Source organism: Peromyscus eremicus, chromosome 6 (genome assembly GCF_949786415.1).
Source record: "Peromyscus eremicus chromosome 6, PerEre_H2_v1, whole genome shotgun sequence".
Taxonomy (NCBI): Eukaryota; Metazoa; Chordata; class Mammalia; order Rodentia; family Cricetidae; genus Peromyscus; species Peromyscus eremicus.
In genome coordinates this window covers 14,656,438-14,682,194 of record NC_081421.1, presented here as the reverse complement: position 1 = coordinate 14,682,194, position 25,757 = coordinate 14,656,438, and the positions used below count along the sequence as shown (strand labels likewise).

Sequence of the window (25,757 nt, the reverse complement as noted above, 5' to 3'; positions counted from 1 at the left end):
GCATCTAAGTTCAATTTACTGAGTGACTGTACTGTACTATAGCTAGTGCATACAGATCTGTGTAATGGAAGTTTTAGAGACGGGCAAGGCATTGCTTTCTTTCTGGTTTATATTTTGCTTAGAAAACAACCTAAGCAGGAATCAAAATAGAGCAATAATTTAAAAGTATTTTAAACATTAGAATTCAGAAATGAAGACACAACCGTAATCCCATCAATAGAGTGCAGGGTATTATTGCAGGAAGATCGTGACTTCTAGGAGAGTCTGGGCTACATAGTGAAACCCTATCTAAAAAATTAATATTGGAAGTCTATGATGATTTTAGGATCATCAATATCAGTGAGATTAAAACGATGTATTGTAATTTACATGAAGTTATGCAACAAGGGGTGAAAAAGCCTTGCCCAACTGCACAGCTAACAAAATACACAGTGCCAGGCAGGTAAAAATTCCCTAGACTTTTTGGGAGTTCCAGACATTTCCCAAACAATATGAGCTACTGCCAGTGCTCTTGGTTGCCTCCAGTCACTTAAGTGTAAGATCTTGCTACAAAAGACACCAAATCCTTTGGAGAAAAGACTAGCAAAAAAGCTAGTCTAAAGCTGGAACTAACCCAGTGATTCCTACCCAAGTACTAGCTTCCTGTGGTGCTCTGCAAACTGCCAAGGGAGAAAAGGAATCTTCAGACATCCTAAATTTATATCAAACACTAAGAAATAAGGCTAGTAGACTGAAACACCTGTATCGGCAAAGCAGGTGAAATGGGGGAATACAGCTCTGGTTTGTTAGCAAATAAAACACACTTGGAGGTTGGATTGTGGAAGTACCTCCTGCAGGGAACCATTCCATCATAGGGGCTCAAAAGCAAAATGATTTGATTTGTTATAGTCAGGATGAAGCATAGTTTTAAAAATTCTCCTAGAGATTGAGCGTGCACTGCATTCCTGGAGAAAACGGAGGTTATGAATGGACTGCGCTGTTCCATAGCCCTTGGATTGTTTACTAAAATTTTAACCTATGCTGCATGCATACTAATGGATGTGTGGAAATCAAGTGCTTGTAGTGCAATGTACCGTGCTTCAGTTGCAAATATTCCGTCTGTGATAGCAGTTTGAAGGTGAAGTGTCACCCACAGCCTGAAGTGATTTATATCCCAGCACAGCTTGTCAATATTTTGGGTAGGTGTTGAAGCTTTTGGAATTGGATATTTGATGGGTGTGATATTGGTATGTAGGCAGTTTTGGGGTACACCTATTCTGAGTTTTTCAAGAGGCCACTGATTCTGTTTCTGTGGAGATATGAGGAGGAAGGAAGGATTACAAGTTCCTGATACCACAGACAAAGCTGTACCCAGCTGCCTATAGGAAGTTATCTTGATGGCTAACCAATGAAGAGAACCCAGCCCCTGGTGGGTGGCACCACAGCCTTGTTTCAGAACACGGCTGTGTAAGAATTTACAGATAGCTGCAGAGTAAGCAAACAGGCATCCTGGACTCATTCATTTCTCCCTCTCTTGAGGATAGATGATATGTCAACAGCTTTCTCAAGATCCTGATTCTGTGCTTTGCCCAGTAATACACAGTAACTTGGAAATGTAAGTCAAATAATCCTTTTAGTCCATTATCTATTTTTATAAATATTTTCCATGGCTCCATAAAAGTAAGCTAAATTCTCTAATACTGATTTCAATAAATTAACATTTACTTCTCCCCCTTTGGAAATAATTTTGAGAGCTGTATTCAATGCAATTTAATCGTATTCACCCCTTCCCTTTCACTACTTTCCAAATGCACCCCTCTTCTGTACCCACCCATCTTTCTAACCTTATTCATATAAACCTCCTCTCAAGTCTCTGGGGTCACTGTAGAAGATCAGGTTAAAGCTTGTAAGAGCCAGGTCCACTGGATGACCAAAAGCAAAGAGTGTCTCATGGGCACACCAGCGTAGATGTTCATATGACATCACAGTCACCGTGAAAACATTCAGAAGACCGTTGGAAGCTCAAGTGACACAAAATGTCATTATGCAAGCAGGAATTTAGCATGAAGTTCTGCTCTGAGCTGAGAACTTCTTGACAGTTATAGCTGCTAGGACTGGATAGTCCTTTTCATTTAAAGGTGTGGCCTGGGTGGACTGAGCATGCTCCAGCGGATGGTCACATACCCAAGAGTATGTGGGCAGCACGAATTGGACTCAATGGGGGTAAAAAACAAACTCTAACAACATATCAATACTTAGATGGATACCGATCAAGTTATTTCAAAGTGCCAGTCAAGTAATACTTCAACTTCTAAACGTGAAAAAAATTGGACCAAGATATGACAACTGTTAAAGCATATAGTTTTCAAATACGTAGGAATTCAATTTAGAAAATCTTTACCTTTGTAGTATCTTCAATGTTTCCCCCAAATTCAAGAAGACTGCTGGCAATATCTGGCCTGTCTACATTCACTGCATGGTGGATCGCTGCTTCTCCGTTGCAGTCTTTGATATTGGGATCTGCTCCATGATCAAGTAGGACAGACACGATCTCTGTCTCCCAGCTCTGTACAGCCTGTGGATATCGTTATCAGGAAAACACTGTCAATTTAAAGAACACACAAGAAACTTCCCCCAGCTTTCACCATGATTTATATTTAAGTGACTTTAATTTTACTTTCATTCTAAACACTTAGATCAACTTAATTACTGAAATTGAAGTCTTTGAAATACCTTCATTAGTGGTGTGGACATTTGATTATCAAGGGCATTTATCTCACAGTCCTTAAATATCAGAAAACGAACCAGATCGATATGCCCATAGAAACAGGCAAAGTGGAGCGCAGTTCTGTGGGAATGAGAGACATTTTGAAGGAAAACTGTAAGGCACTATTATCAACATACACAATCACTCTGGCATTTATAAATATTATATAGTATGTAAGTCCATAGACACATAAAAATATTTAACTTCATTCAAAATTTATTTTTATTTGCTCTTATAATTTACTGTATTTAAAAATTTATTGCAACTATCATTTATCCCAGTGTGAATAATACACACAGCTGTTGCAGCCTAGATAAGTGCTCTATTAGTGAACTACGTAGTAAAGAGCAGCCTATTTGAACAAAAAGAACATGACTATTGGGTGAACTCATTTTCAGTTTAAATCCTACTCTAGACACTACCATCAACCAACTACATCTCAGCCTTCCTGTGTTGTGAATTCTTGTCCAGAAAATGGGTGTTAAAAGGAATACTTCTATCAAATTAGGATGACTCAATTAGATTCTTTGCAACTATTAGAAAATATTCTTCAACAACAACTTAACAATCTTTTCGGTGTTTAAGTTATGAATGTTAACACTATAATAAACATATTTCAAGTCAATGTTAGTTCCATTATCTCTATTTTGTAAATATATTAAGGAGTATAAATTTTAGAGTCTAAGGACATCTCTTCAAAACTTGAGACAAGTTCTACAACAAATTTATGCTTCTGCTGCCTCAGCCTGCAAAGAGCTGGGATTGTAGATATGACACACCACTGAGCTTGAGATTTGGTTTTTCACGCATTTTAACTCAGCTAAAATTGAAATGTCATTTACCATTCATAATGTACAACAGTGACTGCCAAAACTTAAAGGCAATTCTTAATACATAAGATAGCATGTCATTTTGCCATGCATGATGTCTCTACTAAGTGAAACGTGATATATAATGTGATATACATATACATACATATACACATATCCATATATATAAAACATTTCTAGACTTTTACTGGATTTTTTTTAAAGAATTATTTATTTATTATGTATACAGAAGAGGGTGCCAGATCTCATTACAGATGGTTGTGAGCCACCATGTGGGTGCTGGGAATTGAACTCAGGACCTCTGGATGAGTAGTCAGTGCTCTTAACCTCTGAGCCATCTCTCCAGCCCTTTTACTGGATTTTTTAAAGAAAGTTACAAAATGTACTATTGACAAAAACTGAAAATTATCAACAGCAAAATCTAAATGCACAGCAAACTTGGCTTTGATTTTTAGGGAACTTTAATTCAAAGGAAGTAAGTATGGAACTTCAAGTCAAATACATAAGAATGCCCATTTTTGATAATAGTTAAATTCATAACATAGAGAGAAATTAGATGTATGCTATGCCTAACGTCAGTATCTAATATCAATTTCATGAGGGAGATTTAGTACACTGTGGGCCACCTCGAGTAAACCCAAAATTGGGAAAACAAGACAGTTTGTTGATTTGTAAATCATGAAATTCACAGCAAGTTCCATTCACCTCTATCAGAAGTAAGTAAAGATGTCAGAAGTAACTTTCAGAGAACTTGGAGCTTGTCAGCACATTGTGTTATTAAAATGGTGGCTGATCAAGGCTGCACTGAATAAACTTTCAGAAACAGATGACGTAATGAGTGAAGGAACTTAAAAGAAATTTACAGAGATGGGAGAGTGATATATCCCCAGGAAACTAGTGAGAAACAACAAGAAAATGAAGGAGCAGCAGGAAGAGGAGCACACAACCATCTATCAAGTTTAGATTATTTCTGTTATTTTCAGTGAGGAATATAAATGTTAGTACACACAGATAAAAGATCCATATTCAATGTTTTTGGGTGATTTTAGGTGGGAGGAAGACTATTGTGAGGAACACTACTCTTGATCTCTGTAGTTTCTACAGTTTACACAACATTGTGTTTATTAGGCACATTGAAATTAAATCCCATTACTTTATAGTTTGTTCAATTATTCTATTGTGTATTCGATGCTCCATAAGAAAATGCTCCATAGGGGAATTACGGGGTGACAGTAAACCTGCTGGAGCTTTGGTCTTATGGTTCTCCTGCTCCAGAAGAAGATCTGGACACTGGACCTGTGTGATCACGGGTACCAAGGAGACTGTAGTCCAGAAAGCACAGCTGGTCTCTCCTCACTCCTGTTGCCCTCAACAGAGCTTGGAAAAGTAGGCTTCTCCCATCACCCGATTTCCTCAAGGCCCCTCATCCTTAGCTTCCAAGTGTTCTTACCGTTTCCCTTCATCCTCATCGTTCACATGAAATTGCTTCTTCCTGAGGAGACGCACCACCACTTTGAGCTTTCCCATGCATACTGCCTCATGAAATTCGTTTTCAGGGTCATAAGCCTGGCAGTACCTGTCTTCAGTTCCACAGTGAAAGCAGGACAAGTATCCCGTTGCCCTGCTTGGGCCGTCACAAAACCCCAAGGGGGTTTTCGGCTCCTTCTTAAAGCATAAGAGCTTCCTCGGGGTGGACAACATAGCTGTCACCACCTTTCTATCAACTCAACACTAAGTAATTTTAGGAAATGATGAACTTTTAACCACTGACCGTCTAACAACCAGAGCCTAAGTCTGCGACTCTCACAAGTGCGAGGCTATGGTTTGACCAGTAAAACTGAAGCATCCAGTTATAGAACAGTCGTTGCTAAGCAACACTGGTAAACAAAAGCAAGCTCGTTCTTCCTCAGGCATAACTGACAGTTTATGGAGCAAATAGTGCTCACTGTGCATGTGCAGTGTAAATGGGGAGGTCTTCTGTGCTTGTTTGCACATATCCTCCACCTCTTCCTCAGGTTTGGTGGATCCCTTTCCTCCCCGCTGTAATCTTGCTTGGTGCTTCTTTTCTTTGGGACTGCAATTATTCATTAAAAAATTTCTTCTTGGGTTTGTGGCTTGTTTTTATTTACATTTTTACTAAGAGGTCATGGATGGATTGCTTTCGTAAGGACATGGAATTTCTTGAAACTTCTCTCTGGTGTTTTTGGTTCTGTGTTTTTGGAATTTTCAGGGAGGTGAAAAGCTGTAAAATAACGATTTTTATGTGCTTGGGAGTGATGGTACACACCTTTAATCCCAGTCCTTGGCAGGAGACAGAGACAAATGTATTTCTGTGAGTTGAAGGTCAGCCTGGTCAAGTGAGCCAGAGCTGCATTGTGAGAACCTCCTCAAAAATGGCAAATTTTCTTTCTTTCTTTCTTTCTTTCTTTCTTTCTTTCTTTCTTTCTTTCTTTCTTTCTTTCTTTCTTTCATTAAGAGATTTTTCTATTCATTTTACATATCCAGCAGGGATTCCCCTGTCTATGGTGGTATTTTACTTGTACTGAAATATGGTTTAAATTGTATGTTAATAAATAAAGTTGCCCGGGGGTCAGAGCTATTAGAGCATTATCAAGAGCATGGCAGTGGTGGTGCAAACCTTTAATCCCAGCACTTGGTAGACAGAGCTAGGTAGATCTCTGTGTGTAAAAGGATACAGCCAGCATTGGAGACACACGCCTTTAATCTCAATCCCAACCATAGAAGACCTGGAAGTCTTTACAGACAGGCAGTGACGAGGCATGGTTTACAACCAATGAGAAGGCAGAACAGCTAGACTGTATAGAGACATACACACAGGAAGTAGGTCCCTTTTTCGGAGAGCTCTCTTGGCTGAAGAGGATCGCTGAAGCAGGAAGAGTGAGGCTCTTAGCTCTGACCTCTTGGCTTTCTTCTCTGAATCGGCTCTGTGTTTCTTATTTAATAAGACGGTTGGTTACATCTACACCTGTCCTCCTTCCTCCCACTCCCCGAGCCTTCCCTCACAACCCACTCTCCCATTCCCACCTCCTCCAAAGCAAAGTCTCCCCTGGGGAGTCAGTAGAACCTGGTATGTTCAGACGAGGCAGGTCCAAGCTCCTCTTCCCTGCTTAATGTCTTTACAATACAATGTGGAGAAGTTATTATCCAACCATGGCTGTTGTGGTTCTAAATGTCTTCTGTAGAACTGGTTCATAAATTTCCTTAGATATGAGGAAATTTCTGCTATTGTTTCACAGAACTTGATTTTTATGCTCTGATTATCTCCACTCTATCTGCAATGCCAGATATTTATATTTAGTCTCTGAGGTGTTTTTCCACATGAATGTCCCCCACAGGTTTAGATAATTGAACACTTGGCCCCAGATGGCGGTACTAATTGGGGAGGATGTGGAATATCTGGGAGATGGAGCCTTAATAGATGACATCTGTCCCTGGAGACAGGCCTTAAATAGTCTCTGCCCTTGTGTTTGCCCTCTGCTTCCTGAGTGTGGTTGAGATGGAACCTCTAAGCTTCCTTTTCCTGCCCCCATGTGGGCCATTTGTGCTAAGTCTCTCCACTATGATAGACTCCGATGCCTTTGGATCTGGAATCCCAAATACACTCTTCATTCTGTAAGATGCTTCTGGTCATGGTGTTTTATCACAGAAACAGAAAATTAACAAGTACAATATCTGAATAGCAGCATCCCAGAGATCTTGAATGATGTGTCCATTACATTTAATTTATTAATGCCTTAATATAATCATATGCCCACCTTGATTCCCAGCCCCGATGTTCTTCTGCTTGATTCTCTCTATTGCTGATGCCTTTTAAAGTTTCTATACTTGTTGTATAGAGATATCCATGTTATTGTTTTCCTTTTATCATTAAGAGACTCATTTGAAGCAGGAAACAGAGACACAGCAACATCGAAACTAATACACACTCTTTTGATGAGAAAACTGACCCGACACCCGTCTGATACAAACCCAATCAAAACTGGGCTGGACTAGGTTCACTAGCCATGGACATGGACATGGAGGGCTCAGAGTCACCATCCTGTGTAGAGATCTTCTGAAGGAATTTCCCTAGGACTCCTACTGTGAGAGAAAGAAAGGGCAAAAGGGAGTTTGTCTCTGGAAAGAGATTTCATAGTCAGGCCAGTGATGACAGTCTCCTTGATCAGGATGGGTCACCTTAGCTATGCTCCTCTTCCCCTCTGTTTACACTCAGACCTCACTGAACCTCTTTGTTCCTTCCCCCAAGGTGGCTACAAGGAACAAATCCCCCTTTTTCTGCTTTTCGTTATCAACTGTGTTTTTAATGGACTCATTGAGGACAGGTGACTTGTTGGGGCCAACTCCGACGGCCTGAACACAAAGCAGGAACATGATTCATAAAAGGTTTTTAAATTTTATATTTTAATTGCATGTTTTTAAACATCTCTCTGAGAATTTGTTAAAAATAATAAAAGAATAAAATTTCTATGAGAGAATCATACTAGTCACACAAAATTTGAAAATCCAGAATGTCAGCAGCTTTTAAGACACCGGGCAGTTTGGGCAGTCCACTCATCTTTGCCCAACATTATGTTCCATTTGTCGTACAAAAGACGCATTACTGCGAATCTGGAAATGTGCTTAAAGCAGTTATTGTAATTCAAAACACTGAATTTTTTCAACATTAGAAACACAAGGAATACTCCAGCCCTGCTTCATGGGGTGTTCTGTACACACGCTGCTCTTCTTTTGTTCTGTTCATGGCCTCCACTCCTGGGGCAGGAGGCTGGCTTACTCACTGTTTTCTGTCCTTGTCCTTTTGCGTTTAAGTCAGACATTCGAGCGTCATGGACACCTCTGCCACAGACTTCTCAACACCTGTTTCTTAGGTTTCATTCTTGTCCCAATAGGGGCTTCTGGGGTGATAGCCTGTTAGTAACAGCTTGTAGGCATGTGACAGGAAACTAGAGACCAGGGTGAGCTACATCAAGGCTAACACATGAAAGAAGTCAGTTGGCCAAGAAAGCCCTTTCTGCTGGCTTTCATGTAGAAAGGGAGGGTGCCAGATATGACCATGTAAATGGCCTAACATGGGCTCTGCCTAGTAATTTACCTCGAGCTGAAATATCCCCTCCAGAAGGAGAGGAGAGGCACCTGAGATGCCACACATCTGGGAAATATGAAATCTAGAAGATTCATGAGGTCCTTCCCCTAGGTTACAGAAACAGTCAGCTGCGGCTGGACTGTGGGCATCTGAGCTTCTGGGAGCCACATCCCAACCTGTTGCCCTGCCTTCTGCTCCCCTACGGCAGGGAAGGCCTCCGTCTCTGAGCCAGGTGTTTGGCACTGGATATGAAAAAGAAAATTTTCTAGCTTCTCAAGAATGTGAACCGAGATTCCACAGATTCTGAACAGCAAGTCATCGCTAAAAGTCAGAAAAGGTTGTACGTGCATGCATGTAATTCTGTGTGTGTCGTTTGCATGCACACATGCATGTACATTTCAGCTGTCTGGTAACAGTATACTAAACATGTGCTGTTCACCTAATTTCCCCTGGGCAGCCTCTCCTTGCTTAGACTCTGAGGATATCATTTCTGGAGGATGCAGATGTCTTACAAACACTAATTGGCTGAAGGACTGCAAAATGCTCAGAATAACATTTGCCACTAACTTGATAATATGTTCCACTTCTTACTGATTTCTGTTACTTTTTAGGGTCCGTCCTCTTTTGCAAAGATATTCCACGGAAAGAAATTTTACTGTTGACCTATAAATATTAAGGAACACAGGCTTTGATAATAAAAATTCCACTTTATAGATGAATATTTGCATGTAAATCTTAATATGAATTTCATAATACTTCATTTTAAGGAAAAAACTCCTCAAATTACCATACTCAAATTTTTGAGTAAAATTACTCAAAAATAACTTTATTATTTTCAAGTAATCACAATGTATAGATTGTAATGTCCTAATTATGAAACTGATTACTTTTGCCCAGGAATTATGAAATATATTTACAATGTAGCAGTGACCCCCAGTGGTCAGAAAAGGATGGGCAACTGTTCATAGTTTAAAAGGCAGAGAGCCCCTTCCTTCCAAACTGAATTTTTACAAAGAGTTAAACCCACGCTCATGTTGTTTGATCCAGGCAGGAACTAGTATTTGTAACTCTGTAGTTTACAAAGAACTGTGAATGCATGTAGCCAAGTCATAATCACAAGAATATTAAATTACCGCTCAAAGGCATTTAACTGTGCACGAATCAGGATTGTCTTATCAATTTTAGTAGTGTTCTGAAATTCGGAAATTCCTCTAAACATCCACCTATGATGAAGGGGAAAATGAGAAATAGACAAGCCACCTGGCCCCATCATATTTTTTTACTTAAAGGTCTGAAGGACTCATATCAGATATTTCACTCAAAAATAAATGTCTGAAAGGAATCACCCTCACATCCATGCCTGGAGCATGCTTCATTCCTGCTTCGTTTCCTTGTTCTTTTCTTTGAGATAGGGTCTCACTGTGTAGCCCTGGCTGGCCTGGAACTTGATATGTAGGTCAGGCTGGCCTTGAACTCACAGAGATCCTCTTGCCTCTTCCTGAGGCGTGCTGGAATCAAAGGTGTGCGCCTCCTCACACCAGCTCTGACTTTGTTTCTTGAACTGATTCCTGCTCATCACAGTTATCCTCTCTTCTGGTCTAGCAGTGTGGCTGACAGCCTCAATGACTTCCGGTGTCAAGTTGAAGTTGAGACAACATGTTGACCTTACTGATGACCACAACTCAGAGCTAAACCTATCTCTTGGAATGTTTATATGCCATTGTTCTTGTGTGCAGGCCGTTTGTTAATAGTTTCCTTCCTGTGCCTGTTCTAAGTTTAAACACTTCTGCAGGGCAGCACCATGTACTGTGTATCTGAGCTCTTGATGCTTCTGTTAAAACCGTGATTCCCTCTTTCCCTGACGGTCTTCAAAACACAGAGGCAGGGAAGGTCAAACTGATTACTTACTAGGAGAACTACTGGAACATCAAGAACAGCTCCAGAGCAAGTGGACGCCAGAGGGATGATGGACACTCTGAGGCTCAAGGGTGAGGGCTGATGGTTAAGGCTACCTAGAATATAAAACGCCACTGATGTAGACTCACTAGCATACTACAGACAGGCAGTGCAGTGGTCAGAGAGGCTGAAGACGGGTTCATAGACATGTCCCCAGAGAAAGGATAAGTGATGTGGTATCATATTGCTACTGAAGAATTACACGGGTGTAGGTTAAATGGCAGAGGAGGAGGAAGGAGAAGAGGTATTTGTGGTAACAATGCCTGCAGCTTTCCAGTTTCTGACAGAAACCTAACCCTAGTCTCAGGCTGCTGGTGGCCAGGCTATGCTGTCTCCTCCTGCTGCACTAGGTCAGTTAAGAACAGAAACAGTAAACACACTGACTTCCTTCTCATAGATTCCTTCTGCCATGCTAGTCCTCTCTGTGAATTTCCACACTGTTTTAGCAGTTGCACCCCACTTTTCTCCTCTGCTTGCCTTCCTCATGGTGCTCTGCCTCTTGTCGCTTCTAGACACCTAAGGTGTTTCTCCTCCCTGCATTTGTTTTCAAGGTTTCTTCCAGCGTCTTCAGGTTTTAGGAGTTGAAGATGGTACTTAGTCTTGAGTGTGTTTATCTGGCTTGGTGTCCTTGAGCGTCCTCAGCCTGCCTTGATGTTCACATGGCCCATGTCTAGTCAAAGGGATCTTCTGCAGTCTATTCTAGGTCCTCTCGGACCTCACCCTTTCTTAATACAGTGAGTCCTAAATCTATCAATGATGCATGAACATCTCAAGATTCCCCCCAAAGTGCGTGTGTGACAGTTTCCTCAGCATCTCCACAGAGACAGATAATAGCATTCTCAAATGTCACATCTGGTCTTTCCCATGTCATGTAATGTCAACTCACTCTTTTATGCTCCTCAGTACTGCTAGGCTTCAAACCTGGGACAAATGGCTGAGGTGCCTATACAACATATCAAAATAGACCTGGCCACCAGGTTCTCCCTGCATCCTTCAGTCCCTATCTGTTAAAGGGTCCTCCTGGCTGGCATACCCAGCCCCCTACCCTGACCTTCTCCAGCCCTGGGGCTAGGCTGCCCTTCTCCTAGCTACCCTTCCTTAATCCAAACATTTTGGTTGAGTGCTATCTGTGTACCTTTGGGCCTCCTGGCTGCTGCACCTGGTTCCCCTCTTTCCTCTCTCCCTTCCCCTCCTCCATCTCCTCACATGACCTACCTCAGTCTGGTCATGTCCATTCTGGGCTCTCCCGGATGTTCTAGTCTCTGGCTATGCTCTCCCACATATCTACAATAAACCTTCTCCTCCATACATACCTAGGAGCAGTCATGCATCCTTTTCCTTTTTTTCCATTCAAGTACATACTTTGTTCAACTTAGATGCTACTCTTTGTCTATCCCTCATTCAACAAACACTCATGCTCGGGTGTCCCTCCTACATCCATGTGTTCAAGTCTATACTGAAACTACAGCAGTGAGCAACAACTAGGCCAAAAAAAGGCTTCACGGGGCTTACATACATGAAGGTAGGCTCAGGCAATATGCAACATCAAAATTTACAGGTGGGGATCAAGAGTGCTGCGGGTGTCATTTGACATTTTTAGTGGCATGATGAAAGCTTCACCAGGAAGGTGGCGGCTGAACCTCTCCTTGGAGGGCATGAGAACCCAGGTGTGTGAATATGTAGAGGGGTTCTCCAGGCAGAGGATATGGTAAATGCAAATACTCTGAGTCACCTGGCCCAGAACGATGAGGCCTGTGTGACTGGAGCCCCATGGGAGCTTCAAGACAGGAGGGTGGGGAAAGAGAAACAGAGGCAAGTCAGATCTGGCGGAGACTTGACAACCAGTGAAAGATTGGTTTTTACAAGATGAGACGGGAAGCCCCAGTTCTGGACAGAAGAGTCATGACTTGGCTTCTTCTTTTTTTTTTTTTTTTCTTTTTAAACCAGGGTTCCCTTGCCTTTTCTCTGAGAAATCACCGTTTGAAGGTGAAGGTGTGGTCAGTAAAGGAGGTTGGAAATGATATTGACTTCACAGATTCACAGCTACAGGGCTGTCCTATACACCCTATGAACTAGCAAGCTTAACACTTGGGAAGACTCAGAAACGTTTGAAGAATGCCTTAATGGTCTAGAAATCACCGTCCAAACAATGTTACAGCAACCCTGAGAAAAGCAGGGGACTGTCCCAGAAATGGATCAATTTTAAGATGAGCGTAAGATTCAGGTGTGGGAAAACCTGGAGTAAATTTCAGCTTCTGCTTTCAAATGGGTATCTCTATTTCATCCTACATGGGTTTTAGAGTAATCTTGTTGTTTACTCATTTTTATTAAATATCTTGGGTTTTGTTGTTGTTGAATAAACTATAAAAATGTAAGAGCATATCAATGCAATAAAATAGTCTATTGATGTGGTTTTACAGGGGTTGTCTACTTGACAGGATATAGACTCACCTGTGAGGCAAGCCTCTGGCAGGCCTGTAAGGGATTGTCTAGGTTATGGTAATTGAGAGGGAAGACTCACCCTAGGTGTGGAGGACTATTCGTTGGACTAAGCTCCTGGACTGTGTGGAAAGAAAGCTCTCTGAGCATGAACACTCACTCATCTGTCTTCGCGCTCTGACTGAGGCCGCATCATGATGAACTGCTTCAAGCTCTGGCCTCCCGATTTCTCCACTGTGATAAACTGCACCCTCCAACTACGAGTACAGACAACCCTTTCTTCTTCCATTGGTACACTGTATCACAGGAACAGCAAAAGTCACTGAGTGAAGAGTGCCCCAAACCTCCAGAACGTTCATTTGAAGTCTCTTCGTGTACTGTGTGCATAGATATATACACATCTGAGTTATTTGAGGCTCCACTGTCCAACCTACCTGGGGAATTAAAGGCCATGCTCCTGTCCTGGGACACAGTCCATGCAGTCTTTGGTATTCTTTACCCACCTGATATTTAATGAGAGTAAAGAGATGGAATTGCTTTTAAAAGACTGTCTTGTCTCAGCCACTGAGATGGCTTAGCAAAGAGGCTTGTCAACCAAACCTGATGCCCTGAGTTTGATTCTTTGAGACCCAGATGGTGGAAGGAGAGAACCGACTCCTGCAAATTGTCCTCTGGCCTCCACAAGCATGAACAACATATGCACATACACATAGAAAATAAATTAATATCTAATATTTAATAATAAAATGTGTTTCATTGCATTCAGCATGAGATTGCAAAGAAACCCTACCTTCTCATGACCACGATGTATGAATCACAAAAGGTTTTTCAAAGTCTTTCAGAGAATGGGAGTCTATCCAGAGGCAGAACTTTCTTGTTCCACAAGATCCCTGAAAGGCGCATGTGCAGGCTGCATCACCGGGCTTGTTTCTACAGGCTGGGAAGCCACAGCATACCCTGCTTCATGTTCCCTCTGCTTCTCCTCTGGCCTGGCAGAGAATTCCCACGCCGGCCTTCTTCAGCGGACACAGTAAATCTTTTAACATCTCAGGAAGGTTCTCCCAGGAGTACAGGATGGCTGCATGTGATGTGCTGCCTCCACGGCAGGGTTTGATCACAAAGCCGAATGCAGCTCTGGGCCTGGTTTGTATCTCAGTCATCAGAGGATACAGAAAACCACCATCCCACAGACCTTCGCCTGCCCTGAGAGCTGTGCCGCTTCTGACACCATCAGGATGCCAGATTCTACTGACTTTTCTTCATCCAGTGGCTTCATCCAGCCCAGCGCTTTGCACCAAAGGAAGGCAAAGAGTTACAATGATACACACCCCACCTGAGACTTAGCCACAGATTTGCCTGGGGATAAAGCCGGCTTCCCAGACACGGTCACTCATAATCTTCTATTTTCTGTTTAGTGTGTCTTTCTTCAGGTCCCCAGACCAATGTTAAAGAATTGGATTAGCATGTGCTCCCCAAGACTCAGTCAGAAATGCTATAATAATACCCACCTCAGCTCTTTGGGGGCCACACTACCCCCAATCTTGACTTTTAAAGTACATGTAATCCCAAGGGCTTTTAGCAAGAAAGTGGATTTAGGTAGGGTTCTATAATACAATGGCTAATCTTGGTGTCAATTTGACACACCTGGGAATTGGAAATAACAATGGAGGAATTACCTGCAGATTAGCCTTTTTTTTTTTTTTTTTTTTTTGGTTTTTCGAGACAGGGTTTCTCTGTGTAGCTTTGTGCCTCTCCTGGAACTCACTTGGTAGCCCAGGCTGGCCTCAAACTCACAGAGATCCGCCTGGCTCTGCCTCCCGAGTGCTGGGATTAAAGGCGTGTGCCACCACCGCCCGGCCTATAGGGCACTTCTTAATTGCTAATTGGTGCAAGAAAGCCCAACCTGAAGGGGCTATACCACACCCCTAGGCCTTGGGTCCTGGGATATATAAAGAAGCCAGCTGACCTAGAGCCTGAGGGTAAGCCTGTCAGCAGCATTCCTCCACAGCTTCTGCTTCAGTTTTTGCCTCCAATTTCCTGTCCTGGCTTCCCTTGATGACGCACTGTAACCTGCAAGCAGCCAAATAAACTCTTTTCTTCCAAAATTGTGTTTGGTCAGTGTTTTGTCACAGCAACAGGAAACCAAATTAGGTCATAGGCTAATCTGGAAAAATGACCATCACATCTTAAACTTAAAAACTTTTAAAGGAGCATGGGATACAAGTCCTTGAAAAAACAAATCTATACAATCACACATGTGTTCATGTGCTTCAATATAGGCACAAAGATAGAGATCTCTGGAAACATATGCTGTCACTGCATTTTTTTTAATCTTGGTTTTTACAAGTCTGCACCTTCAGCTCTGCGCACAGAGGATTTTGGAAAAATTGTAGTGAGAGGTAGGGCGCACAAGCACATAATATCCTTTCATTATCAACCTAATTAATTTTAATCTTCATGAAAATCTATTATTATTATTATTATTATTATTATTATTATTATTATTTTTTTTTTTTTTTGGTTTTTCGAGACAGGGTTTCTCTGTGTAGCTTTGCGCCTTTCCTGGAACTCACTTGGTAGCCCAGGCTGGCCTGGAACTCACAGAGATCCGCCTGGCTCTGCCTCCCGAGTGCTGGGATTAAAGGCGTGCGCCACCACCGCCCGTCATCTTCATGAAAATCTAATACAGAACATCTCAGAAGACAGATGGAATAAATTTACATCAGATTTTTAATTTAATATCTAGTATTAATTCACTGAATTAATGTATATTTTACTCAAAATTTTATAACATTATCCAAATTATACAAGATTCAGTATGACAGGCATTTCCATCTGAACTGAACGTTCTTATAACACTGCTGAATGGTTTTGAAGCTACATTAAACAGAGACTCATTTTTTGATGTAATAAACTTTTGTCACCACGAAGCTTGCCTCAGTGGGAGTTAGTAATGACGTAACAAACGGTATCAGGCTGTGTGTGTCCCGTCCCTGCCCGTCCTGTGTGTGTGTCGTGTGTCATCTGTCCCCCCCACTGTCCCCCGCTATGGTGTAAAGACTGTCTCAATTGTCTCAACTGATTTTTAAGCACCTAGCCTGACCCATGACCACAGAATTACATTGACCTCTGCCCGGACCTAGGAGTCAGTACAAACCGTTCTTCGTAGGAAACTCAATGACCTCAAATACAGTAAATTAATTTTAAAGAAAATATGTACATGCTGGTGCTAAAATACTTTATACGTGTTCACCAAATAGAGGAGAAAGTAAGCCAAGACACATTCAGCCAAGCAGATCTTAGATTTATGTTTTCTAATATGCAAATATAATTCTTGATAGAACATTATTCTACACTTGGGGGATATCATTGAATTTGTCTAAAATGTTAAGACCATTAGCTCTTGTACAGTCACAATAGTTCTGGTTGATGTGATAAATACATTACGAGTGCAAATTAAGGGGGTGCAGATTAATTCCAGCTTACACTGCAAGCAGTATGGTCTGTGCTGGCAGAGAAGTCAGAGAAGCTAGCTGGTCACATGACATCTGCAGACTGGAAGCAGAGAGACAGGAATGCATGCATTCAGTTGCTTCTCTCTTAGGTCACCCCGGGACCCTAGCTCATGGGTAGGAGCTGCCTACATTTAGGATGGGTCTTTCCACTTTAATTAACCTAATTTAAAACATTTCTCACAGACAGCTCAGAGGTTTGTTTTCATGGTATCTCTGAATAGTATCAAAGAGAAGAAAGCAACCACCAGGTGGCAAATGGGTACTTGGCTGCAGTGATTATGAGCCCTGGGAATGGGACCTTTCTCTATTGTCCTGTGAAAAAGTGGACCTGGGGGTAGGGGTGTAGATAAATGTTGGTCTCTTATCTGGGAAGTAAAGGGCTGGGAATTTAAGGATTATTAGTATAAATAGGGAACATGAAGAAAGAAGACAGATGTCAGATTGATCTCTGCAGTTTGAGCATTCATAGAGATGTCATTCGAAAGAGGCCATGCATTCACAAGGTCACAGGGCAGGAGCCACATGCCCCGGCTGGCTCAGAGGATGATCAGTCCTACCAGGAAAGGGAGGCAAGGCAAATTTCTCCTGTCTCCTGGAGGTCCAGATTCAGCACACAGGAAGCCATCACCCCCTCACCTGAAGGCCTGCTGCTCAGAAAGAAACCAGAGAATATTGTCACCAGGGGACCCAACCAAAGAGAGGAAAAGGAAGACACCATTCCCAGTGACTTCTAGCTTCTATTAGTCATGGAAAGGAAAAAAAAAATTTAGCGAATGGTGGTAAAGAAGCTCCCTCTTTATGGACAAATCTGCCACCCTGTGGCAATGGAGAAAAATACACTTAAAAAACCCCTGTTTGGCATTTCAGCCTAACCTAGTGGAAGACCCACAGCATGAGATTTCAGGGTTATTATGCCATGTATGTTAAATATTACTTTGTATTTCTGTTGATTCATTTTGGAAGCCTTAAGTCATCTTAGAAGGAGAGAACCAAATAGCCTGGTTCAAGGAAAGATGCTTGTCTTTGTCTTAAAGAATATGTATGTATATGTTTATGAATGTCAAGAATGTGTGATAATTTAGACTCAAAAAACAGAGAAAAATATATCCTTCTCAGTTGTTAACATGGTGTTTACACAGATAGCCAAGAAAATACTCTCACTTCTCTTTCATATTTGCTGTCCGTCTTCGCAGAAAGCAGCCTTCTACCTAGAGAATTGCATCCCGCAGAGAATTCTCACCACAGTGGCATGTGTTGACTGTCTTATCAATAAACAGTGTACAGGGTGGTCCTTGACTTCACTATCAGGACAGAAGTCACCAGAGCACAGTGGCGAGTCACCAAGGGCACCGACTGCAGAGGCAGGCAGAACCTGCAGGTATGGGGAGTGCACAGGACTTGGGGTCTCTTTCTGAGTGGAAATAGCCTTGCCAAGAAAATGAGGTGGACATCTGGATTCCATAAATTTTAAAGGATTAAATACGATGATTTAGCTTAATGACTGTACAAATTATGAAAAGAGTGGTGACCAGTGGGTACCGGATATCCAAAGACACTAGAGAATAATTTTTAAATTTTGTAGAGTGGAGTAATAATATACTAGATATGCAGAATAAGCAATCTTGATCTTTGCAAGTGGCTGATCTCTGGGTTTTAGGCCAGTCTGGTCTAGAGATCCAGTTTCAGGAGAGCCAAGCTTAGGCAGTGAAGGACAGAAAGCCAGGAAAGATTTCAATTGAACAAGTGGGTCCCTTCACTACATTTTGGAATGTTAATGTGCATCCTGTGCTATTATATGTTGGAAGTATGTGATCTGGTTGTTTTATTTTGATTTTATAGGGGATTACATTTAAGAGACTTATGAATTTCAGAAAAGTCCTTGAACTTTGGACTTTAAAACATTGTTGAGATTGTGATAGACAATGGAGACTTTTGAAGTTGGACTGTATTCATTTTGCATTATGATATTTTTACAAGTTTATGGGTACAGGGGAGTGGAATGTGGTAGATTGAATGTAACTGACCCCCATAGTTTCATAGGGAGTGACTTTTAGGAGGTATGGTTTAGTTGGAGTGGACATGACCTTTTTTGAGCAAATGTGTTACTGTGCGTGTGGGCTTTGAGGTTTCCCATGCTCAGGACACCACTGAATGTCTTAGTCGACTTCCCACTGCCTGAAAGATATAGGATTCTCAGCTACTGCTCCAGCACCATGTCTGCCTGCATGCTGCCATGCTCCCCATCAGGATGATAATGGAGTGAACTTCTGAAAGTGTAAGTGAGCTCCATCAATTAAATGTTGTCCTTCTAAGAGTTGCTGTGGTCATGGTGTCTCTTTACAGCAGTGGAAACCCTAACTAAGGCAAGTATGCATGAGGGTGAGGTCTAAAGTGCCATGGACATGCTAGGATGCTGGAGATGCAAGGAATGTGCGATGTATGTAAGCACTCTCACATTTAAAAAGTGGAATGAGCCTGAGAGAGGCCAGATGTACTGCAGAAGTTAAGGCTGAAAAGGGCCTCTCTATGTCCTTTGGAGTTCATTTCTTGTAATCATATTCCCCACTTTCTTGTGCTGGAGCTGCAAGCTTTGGTATTTTTCTCACTTGTATTTGGTCTCGCTCTTTTTAAGATTTTTGTGTACCATTACCTACATTTTCCTTTTAGAATGCTGGTCTTTAATTTGTGACTTTGTATGCTTAAAGACTCAATATTCATTCTGATTTTGCAAACTATTAAAGCTTTGAGACTCAGAAGAGCCTTTGGATTTCAGACTTTTGTACATTGTTTGAATTGTGAATCATATGGGGACATTCCAAGTTGCACGAAATGCAGTTTACATTATGAGAAATTCATGAGCCTTATGTATGGAATATTCTTATTTATTTGTGAAGTGTCTTCCAGAGAGCCATCCAATAAATTCCTTCCCCAAAAATAGAGGTGCATTTTTTTTTAAAGTTGTGGGATCTTTAAAAGTTAAGGAATGCCCTGTACAGTAGATCACTAGAGCCACCCCTTTGAGGGATTATCCTCAATCTTTAGTTTCAGAAGTGCTCAGCTTATAGGTCAACCATAACCAGAACATCTGCCGCCTCACAGTTCAGCCACCTTCCACTGATTTCCTACACCATGCCTTCTTCATTCACATGGACTTAAACTCTCTAAAGTCATGTGCCAAAACCATGCTTTGTTTCTCAAATGGTGTTTGTCACACGACTTAAAGAACTAATATAGTATCATGGAACGGACAACATTTCATAGTAAATTTCCTTTCTCCTCCTGTCCTTTTTACCAATGAAAGAATGAATTCTACTGAGCAAATATTGTTCAAAATAAATTCCCATCAGGGCTTGGTTCTGAGGCTTAAAGTATCTTAAAAACAAATATTGACATATCACATATATTTTTTTCACATATAAGACTGTTTTTGAAACAGAAAAGTCCTGCATTTATATTTATCTCAAACTATAAATAAGGACATAGAAAAGTGTTCCAATGCAGCGGTTTAACTAAAGCAGTGCTTCAGTCTTGATGGACAGGGAAGGAGCTTGGCCCTGTCTCAACTTGGCATATCATGCCTCGTTGACTCCCATGGGAGGCCTTACCCTTTCTGAGGAGTGGGTTGGGGAATAGAAATGAGGTTGGGGAGAGAATAGGATGAGAGAGGAAGGGGTGTGTGTGGGAACTGTGGTTGGTATGTAAAATAAACAAAAAATTTAATGAAAAAAAAGCAAAAAACAAAGTAACAAGAGAGGGACCAATATTTGCTGATTGCCTTGCATAGGACACTCAACAGTCAACAGAAAAGGCTTCAGTAGGTTTTATTTTACCCAGAATCACTGGAATAGCAGTAAAAAAGACATTGCAAAAGCAATCAGGACAGTTACTATACATAAAAGGAAGAAGTGCCAGAAAGGGTGTGAGAAATTGTAACCCATGTGCTTTGCTGATAGGTATGGAGAGTGATGTAGGAGCTGGGGGATACAGTATGGCGCCTCCTCACAAACTTAAATGGGGAATTACCATATGATTTTTTCATACACATTTATATTTACTTCACATCTATATTTATTCCCCAAAGAATTTCATGTCAGGCCTCAGATACTCATGTACTTCTGAGAAAACACACCTCTGCATTGCTCATTATAATTGAAAGATGCCAAGAAGAAATCCAATCACGGTTAGAAGAATAAACAATGGATAAACTAAAAAAACTAAAACAGTGCTCATTTACATAAAGAAGGTATGGATGAACCATCAATGACCATCATCAAATACTGTATAGCTGCATTAGTAACTAGAAGACCTAAAGGGAAATATAGCAATTAAATGGACTCAAACAACTTTGAATGGGTAATTAAATTATTATTATTTAATTATTATTAATTATTAATTATTCAATAACTTTGCACATTCAAAAATGATATCTTATAAAATATATTACAAAGCACATAAACATATATACATATAAACATATATACATATATACATATGTACACATATACATGAACTATTTACATCAAGGGAAGGAAGGTAAATGTAAAATAAACACTGAAGAAAGCATAATATATTAACATAATATAACATAATCTAATAAAACAAGATAAACATATGGAAATAAAAACTGAAGATAATATAATAGTGTAATATACTATAACATAATAAAACAAAATAAACAGGTGAAAATAACACTGAAGATTATGTAATATGATGCTATATTATTCTAAAACATAAAATAAAAATGTGTTTTTTCTCGAAGCAATTATTGGAGAAGAGACAGATTTTCTCCTGAGTTGTCTTATTGTGGATGGTCGGAGAAGTTGTCAGGCAATTGTCGTAGGCTTGTCCAAGTTCTAGGATGAGAATAATTCATTTTAAATACACAGTGCTCTCTTCTGTTTTATAAACTATATGGTGAAAAGAGCTAGTTAGAGCATTCATAAAATGCATTTCTAGAACATGTGTGCCAATAGAGACGTTTTTGTAAAGTTCACCTTTCATCCATCATGAACATTCCATTGAATACTTCACTTTCATGACAGATCTATATGCTCCATGACATTTGTGAACCTTAATGCTAACACCTAACTCTAACCTTAAATCTACTCTAACTATATAACAGGAAGCCTAATCATAAAACTCAACCGAGCCTTAAAGTCTAAATTGGAACCTAACTCTAGTATGTAACAACAGTGAGGAAAACATGGAAGATGGTTAGGAATATCTTTTCTTCTTATCAATGAAACCTTTGTGTTAGAAATTGATTTATGTTCTTTTTACATTTTCAACACCATACTATTCCTTTTCTAAAGACTTTATTCTCTCCCTGACCACCAGACACACTGCCCCATTTTCCTCCTTTATGTCCAGTATTTGAAACTGTTCATATTCTTTAGCTCCCAGCTTTCTCTCTTCAGCTTTATTTCCTAATATTCCTGAACCTTTGAAATGTGACCAAAACATACATACACACACATTCTAGATATCTATCATCTGTCATCTATCTATCTATCTATCTATCTATCTATCTATCTATCTATCCTTCATCTATCCGTCTATCCATCTGTCCGTCCATCTGTCCATCCATGCATCCATCCATCCTTCTATCTATATTCTTATCTATATCTATATAATCTATCTAAATAACTGTATATATATGTGTGTGTGTATATATATATGTGTGTGTGTATATATATATATATATATATATATATATATGCGATTGATGACAATCTTGATTTAGCCAGTTGTTGACTCATGAGATAATCATTCCATTGACAGTTAACTCTTTTTATCCCCCATGCTGCACTGAAATACTTATACTCCTGAGCTGGAAAACTGAGTATATATTTTAGATAAACATTCTTTCTAATACATTTTAAAAGAAAATATAACTCTTACCATCACTTTTTTATGTTTTCTCTTCTATTTCTTGTAGTGGGAAGAAGAGATCCGTTTTTTGGTGAAACATGCACAAAAGCATGCTCTTATAGCATCAATCTGAAAGAGATTATGTAAAATAAGGAGTTTTTAAACTAAAAATTAAAACAATGTCACCAAAGATTTGAACCATCCATTCAACTAAAAAGGGCAACTATGGCTGATTGCATATTTTACATACATTCACAATTTTAGAATAAGTTACAATAGTATGAGAATTAAGTACTAGGACTCCTTCAGAAAGGGAGGGACTTGAGTTCTAGGCTTAGGCTACCTCTGATATTCCAGAAACTCCAGAACCAGATGAAAGATTCTGACTTCCCTTTAGGGCCACATAAGATACCCATGAACTTTGTCCTGGGGCCTGACTTGCATGATCTCCTACAACAACATAAGGCCCAGGGATTTTCCTCCAGAATCCCAGGCAGTATGACTTCCTACACCAAGTGAGGGACCCTGCCTTCTAGAGGTTAGGCCCACTGATGAACTAGGCAAACTCCACGACCAGTTGAGAGGCTTTCACTGCTTTGATTCAACCTATGTATTCTGCTCGGGACCATTCCCACAGGTGGCTAGGTTTCACCTGCCAGGCACCACCTGTATTGACATATGAAACCTGTTCTAGGCTTAAACAGAGGCTGACTCCCAGAAGAAGGATATCCTTCAAATCACAAACATATTAAAAATCTCCTTTGCATGTAATTCTAAAATCTAAAAGAAATGGATGTATTTCTAGATTCATTGTATGTAATGAAATTAAGTCAGGAGGAAGGAGATGATTATATATATATATATATATATATATATATATGCACTATTGAGATTGAAGAAGGAACAAAATACTTTTCAACTAAAAACTGACCAGGACCAGATGGATTATTTGCATAGTTTTACAGAATACCAAAGAAAAGTGAATATCATTGCTACTCAGACCATTTCATGAAATAGTAAAACAAAGGATTTCTCCAAAATTTTTATGATGCCAGTAATACCTTGATACCCAAACTAGAGAAAGATTCCTATGAAAAGAGTTAAAACCACAGACTGATTTTCATGATGAGAACAGATACAAAACTTCTAAATGTGAGATTGACAAGTCTGGGTTTGAGAGATGCCCCAGCATTGACAAGCAATGCCTATTCTTCCAGAGGACCCACTTTCAATTCCCAGCATCCACACCATATCTCACAGCTATCTGTAACTCCAGTTCCAGGGAATTGGATGCTCTTTTCTGGCCTCTGAGTATACCAAGCACACATATCATGCACAAGAATACATGTAGACAAATAACCATATATATATAATTAAAAATGATATTGGCAAAGAGAATTTAAGACCATAACAAAAAGTATATCCATGATGGCCCGTGTGGTTTCATGCAAGAATGCAGGGTAAGAGAAATGTATGTAAACCAATACATACAACAAATCAAATAAATGGAATAAAGAAATTCACATGATTATACCAATATACATGAACGACCACTAACACAATTGAACATTTGGACAATAATGATAAAAGTCAGGAGAGGCTAGGTATAGGTAGAGAATATGTCACAATTATACAAGCAATAAACAACAAGCCTACCATCTACATGTTCTAAAATGGAGAAAAAATATATTCTAACCATAATGATGAGAAAAAAAGGCAATCATGGTTCACTGTCTCCATACTTTTTAATAAAGAGCTGAAGTTCTAGATAGACCCAATAAGGTAAGAAGAATGTTAAAGCATACAAAGTGTGAGAGAACTCAGAATGCCCCTACTTAAAGATGGTAGGATTTTATCAGCTGTAAAAAGGTTGAGGCTCCACAAAATGTCTTAAAGCTGATAAACACTACAACAAATTAGCATTTCACAAATTTAACACCAAAATCAGTGATAACAAACTGAATAAAAAATCAATGAAAGAATCCCACTCACCTGCCCTAGGATAAAGAATCAAACTTGATAGACATCACCAGGTGAATGGATAAGGAAAATGTGGTATATACACAAAATGGAATATTACTCAATGTAAAGAAAAATGAAATAGTAAAAATTGCAAGTGAATTAATAGAACTAGAAGAAGTTTTACTCAATGAGGCCAGCTAGGATTAAAAAGCAAATGTGATATGCTGTCCTCATGTGTATATATTAGACTTTTGTATGTTCAATTAGGATTACACGAGGAAACCTAGAAATTAGACATGGTCTATTGTAGATGGACCCATTGACAGGAAGATAGGAAAATGTATGTAAAATTAATTCAGAGAAGGAGAATACTGGATGTTGACAGTTTCAATCATGGAAGGATTGGAGGCTAAAGGACAGAAGGATGAGTGCCAAATAAAAATGAAGGTCTATGAAAATAGCCTTATAGGAACCAAGATCTTGCAAATTAAGTAAAATATAATTTAAGGGGAGGTAGAACACAGGTGACAAGAAATAACACTGGAGCAATAAGTACTCTGGGCTAAGGTTTAAGTGGCAATGAAGGTAGAAGAATAAGTCAGAGCAGGGACTAAGGTGTAACTGAACATAAACTAAGGCTGTATGAAGGCTTGTGGAAGCGACTAGTTGGTCAAATAGTTTAAAAGGCATACTAAAAAGAGTTTGTTCAGAGGTACCTGGAATGTGTTGACTTATCTCATAACACATGAGATTTACATTGAAACTCCAAAACAATGGAAAGGATACCTACTTTTGAGTTATTGGTCAAGTAGGCCTCCATGTCACCCCAAATAACATAATCTATATCTTCACATTCTGGTTGTTTGTCATACATAAATGGTAAGACTATTTTGTTGAAGATACCACACAGTCTGGTTGCAGGGCATTTAGAACTCAATCCCTAGAAGACGAGGAATTTCTGCCTTTCATCATAATAAAAAGTTGTAGTTCTAGTCACTGGTCATGAAATACATCAAGAGTCTATCCAGTCTTGGACCTTTCCTATGACAACAGTGACCAGCCAGGCAAGCTGTCCACAATGGTTGGGTGGTAGTTATGTAAATAACCAACCTTTTTAGGAATGGATGGGAGACCTGTTCCAAGCAATGGATTAAATGTCTGATGCTATAAACCTTGTCAAAAGCTTATGCCTGGAATAGTCATAAGCTAGTTCAGGAGAATCAACTAGTGCTACTATTATTTACATTTATACTCATAGGTTTGTTCTGCTCTCATTGTAGGTCATATGATTTTTTTTCAAAGGGTAATGGTTAATGTAGAGACTCATAACTAGT

At 40.0% G+C, this 25,757-nt stretch overlaps 3 protein-coding genes across 14 annotated transcripts in view; 1 reads left to right on the top strand and 2 right to left on the bottom strand.

The window, feature by feature from the left end:
- Positions 1 to 7,695, bottom strand: part of LOC131912907 (ankyrin repeat domain-containing protein 7-like) — a 36,176-nt gene extending 28,481 nt beyond the window's left edge. For 3 of the 8 annotated variants that reach the window (XM_059265199.1, XM_059265201.1, XM_059265200.1), the window contains exons 1-3: positions 5,027 to 5,403; positions 2,713 to 2,827; positions 2,381 to 2,554 (exon numbers count right to left, since the gene is read on the bottom strand). In XM_059265199.1, coding sequence (XP_059121182.1) covers positions 2,381 to 2,554; positions 2,713 to 2,827; positions 5,027 to 5,277 — 540 coding nt within the window. In that variant the 5' untranslated portion in view covers positions 5,278 to 5,403. Of the gene's footprint in view, positions 1 to 2,380; positions 2,555 to 2,712; positions 2,828 to 5,026; positions 5,410 to 7,544 lie in introns of those variants that run through there. The other 5 variants (XR_009379742.1, XR_009379741.1, XM_059265205.1 and 2 more) reach the window with 4 other exon arrangements.
- The window catches only part of LOC131912910 (LHFPL tetraspan subfamily member 6 protein-like), a 153,679-nt gene that overhangs the window by 125,293 nt on the left and 2,629 nt on the right, over positions 1 to 25,757 (top strand). The window lies entirely within an intron of this gene.
- LOC131912904 (putative POTE ankyrin domain family member M) overlaps positions 21,344 to 25,757 on the bottom strand; it is a 178,950-nt gene continuing 174,536 nt past the window's right edge. For 3 of the 5 annotated variants that reach the window (XM_059265184.1, XM_059265188.1, XM_059265185.1), the window contains 2 exons: positions 22,492 to 22,590; positions 21,344 to 21,443 (listed from right to left, as the gene is read on the bottom strand). In XM_059265184.1, the coding sequence (XP_059121167.1) occupies positions 22,578 to 22,590 (13 nt within the window). In that variant the 3' untranslated portion in view covers positions 21,344 to 21,443; positions 22,492 to 22,577. Of the gene's footprint in view, positions 21,444 to 22,491; positions 22,591 to 25,757 lie in introns of those variants that run through there. The other 2 variants (XM_059265187.1, XM_059265190.1) reach the window with 1 other exon arrangement.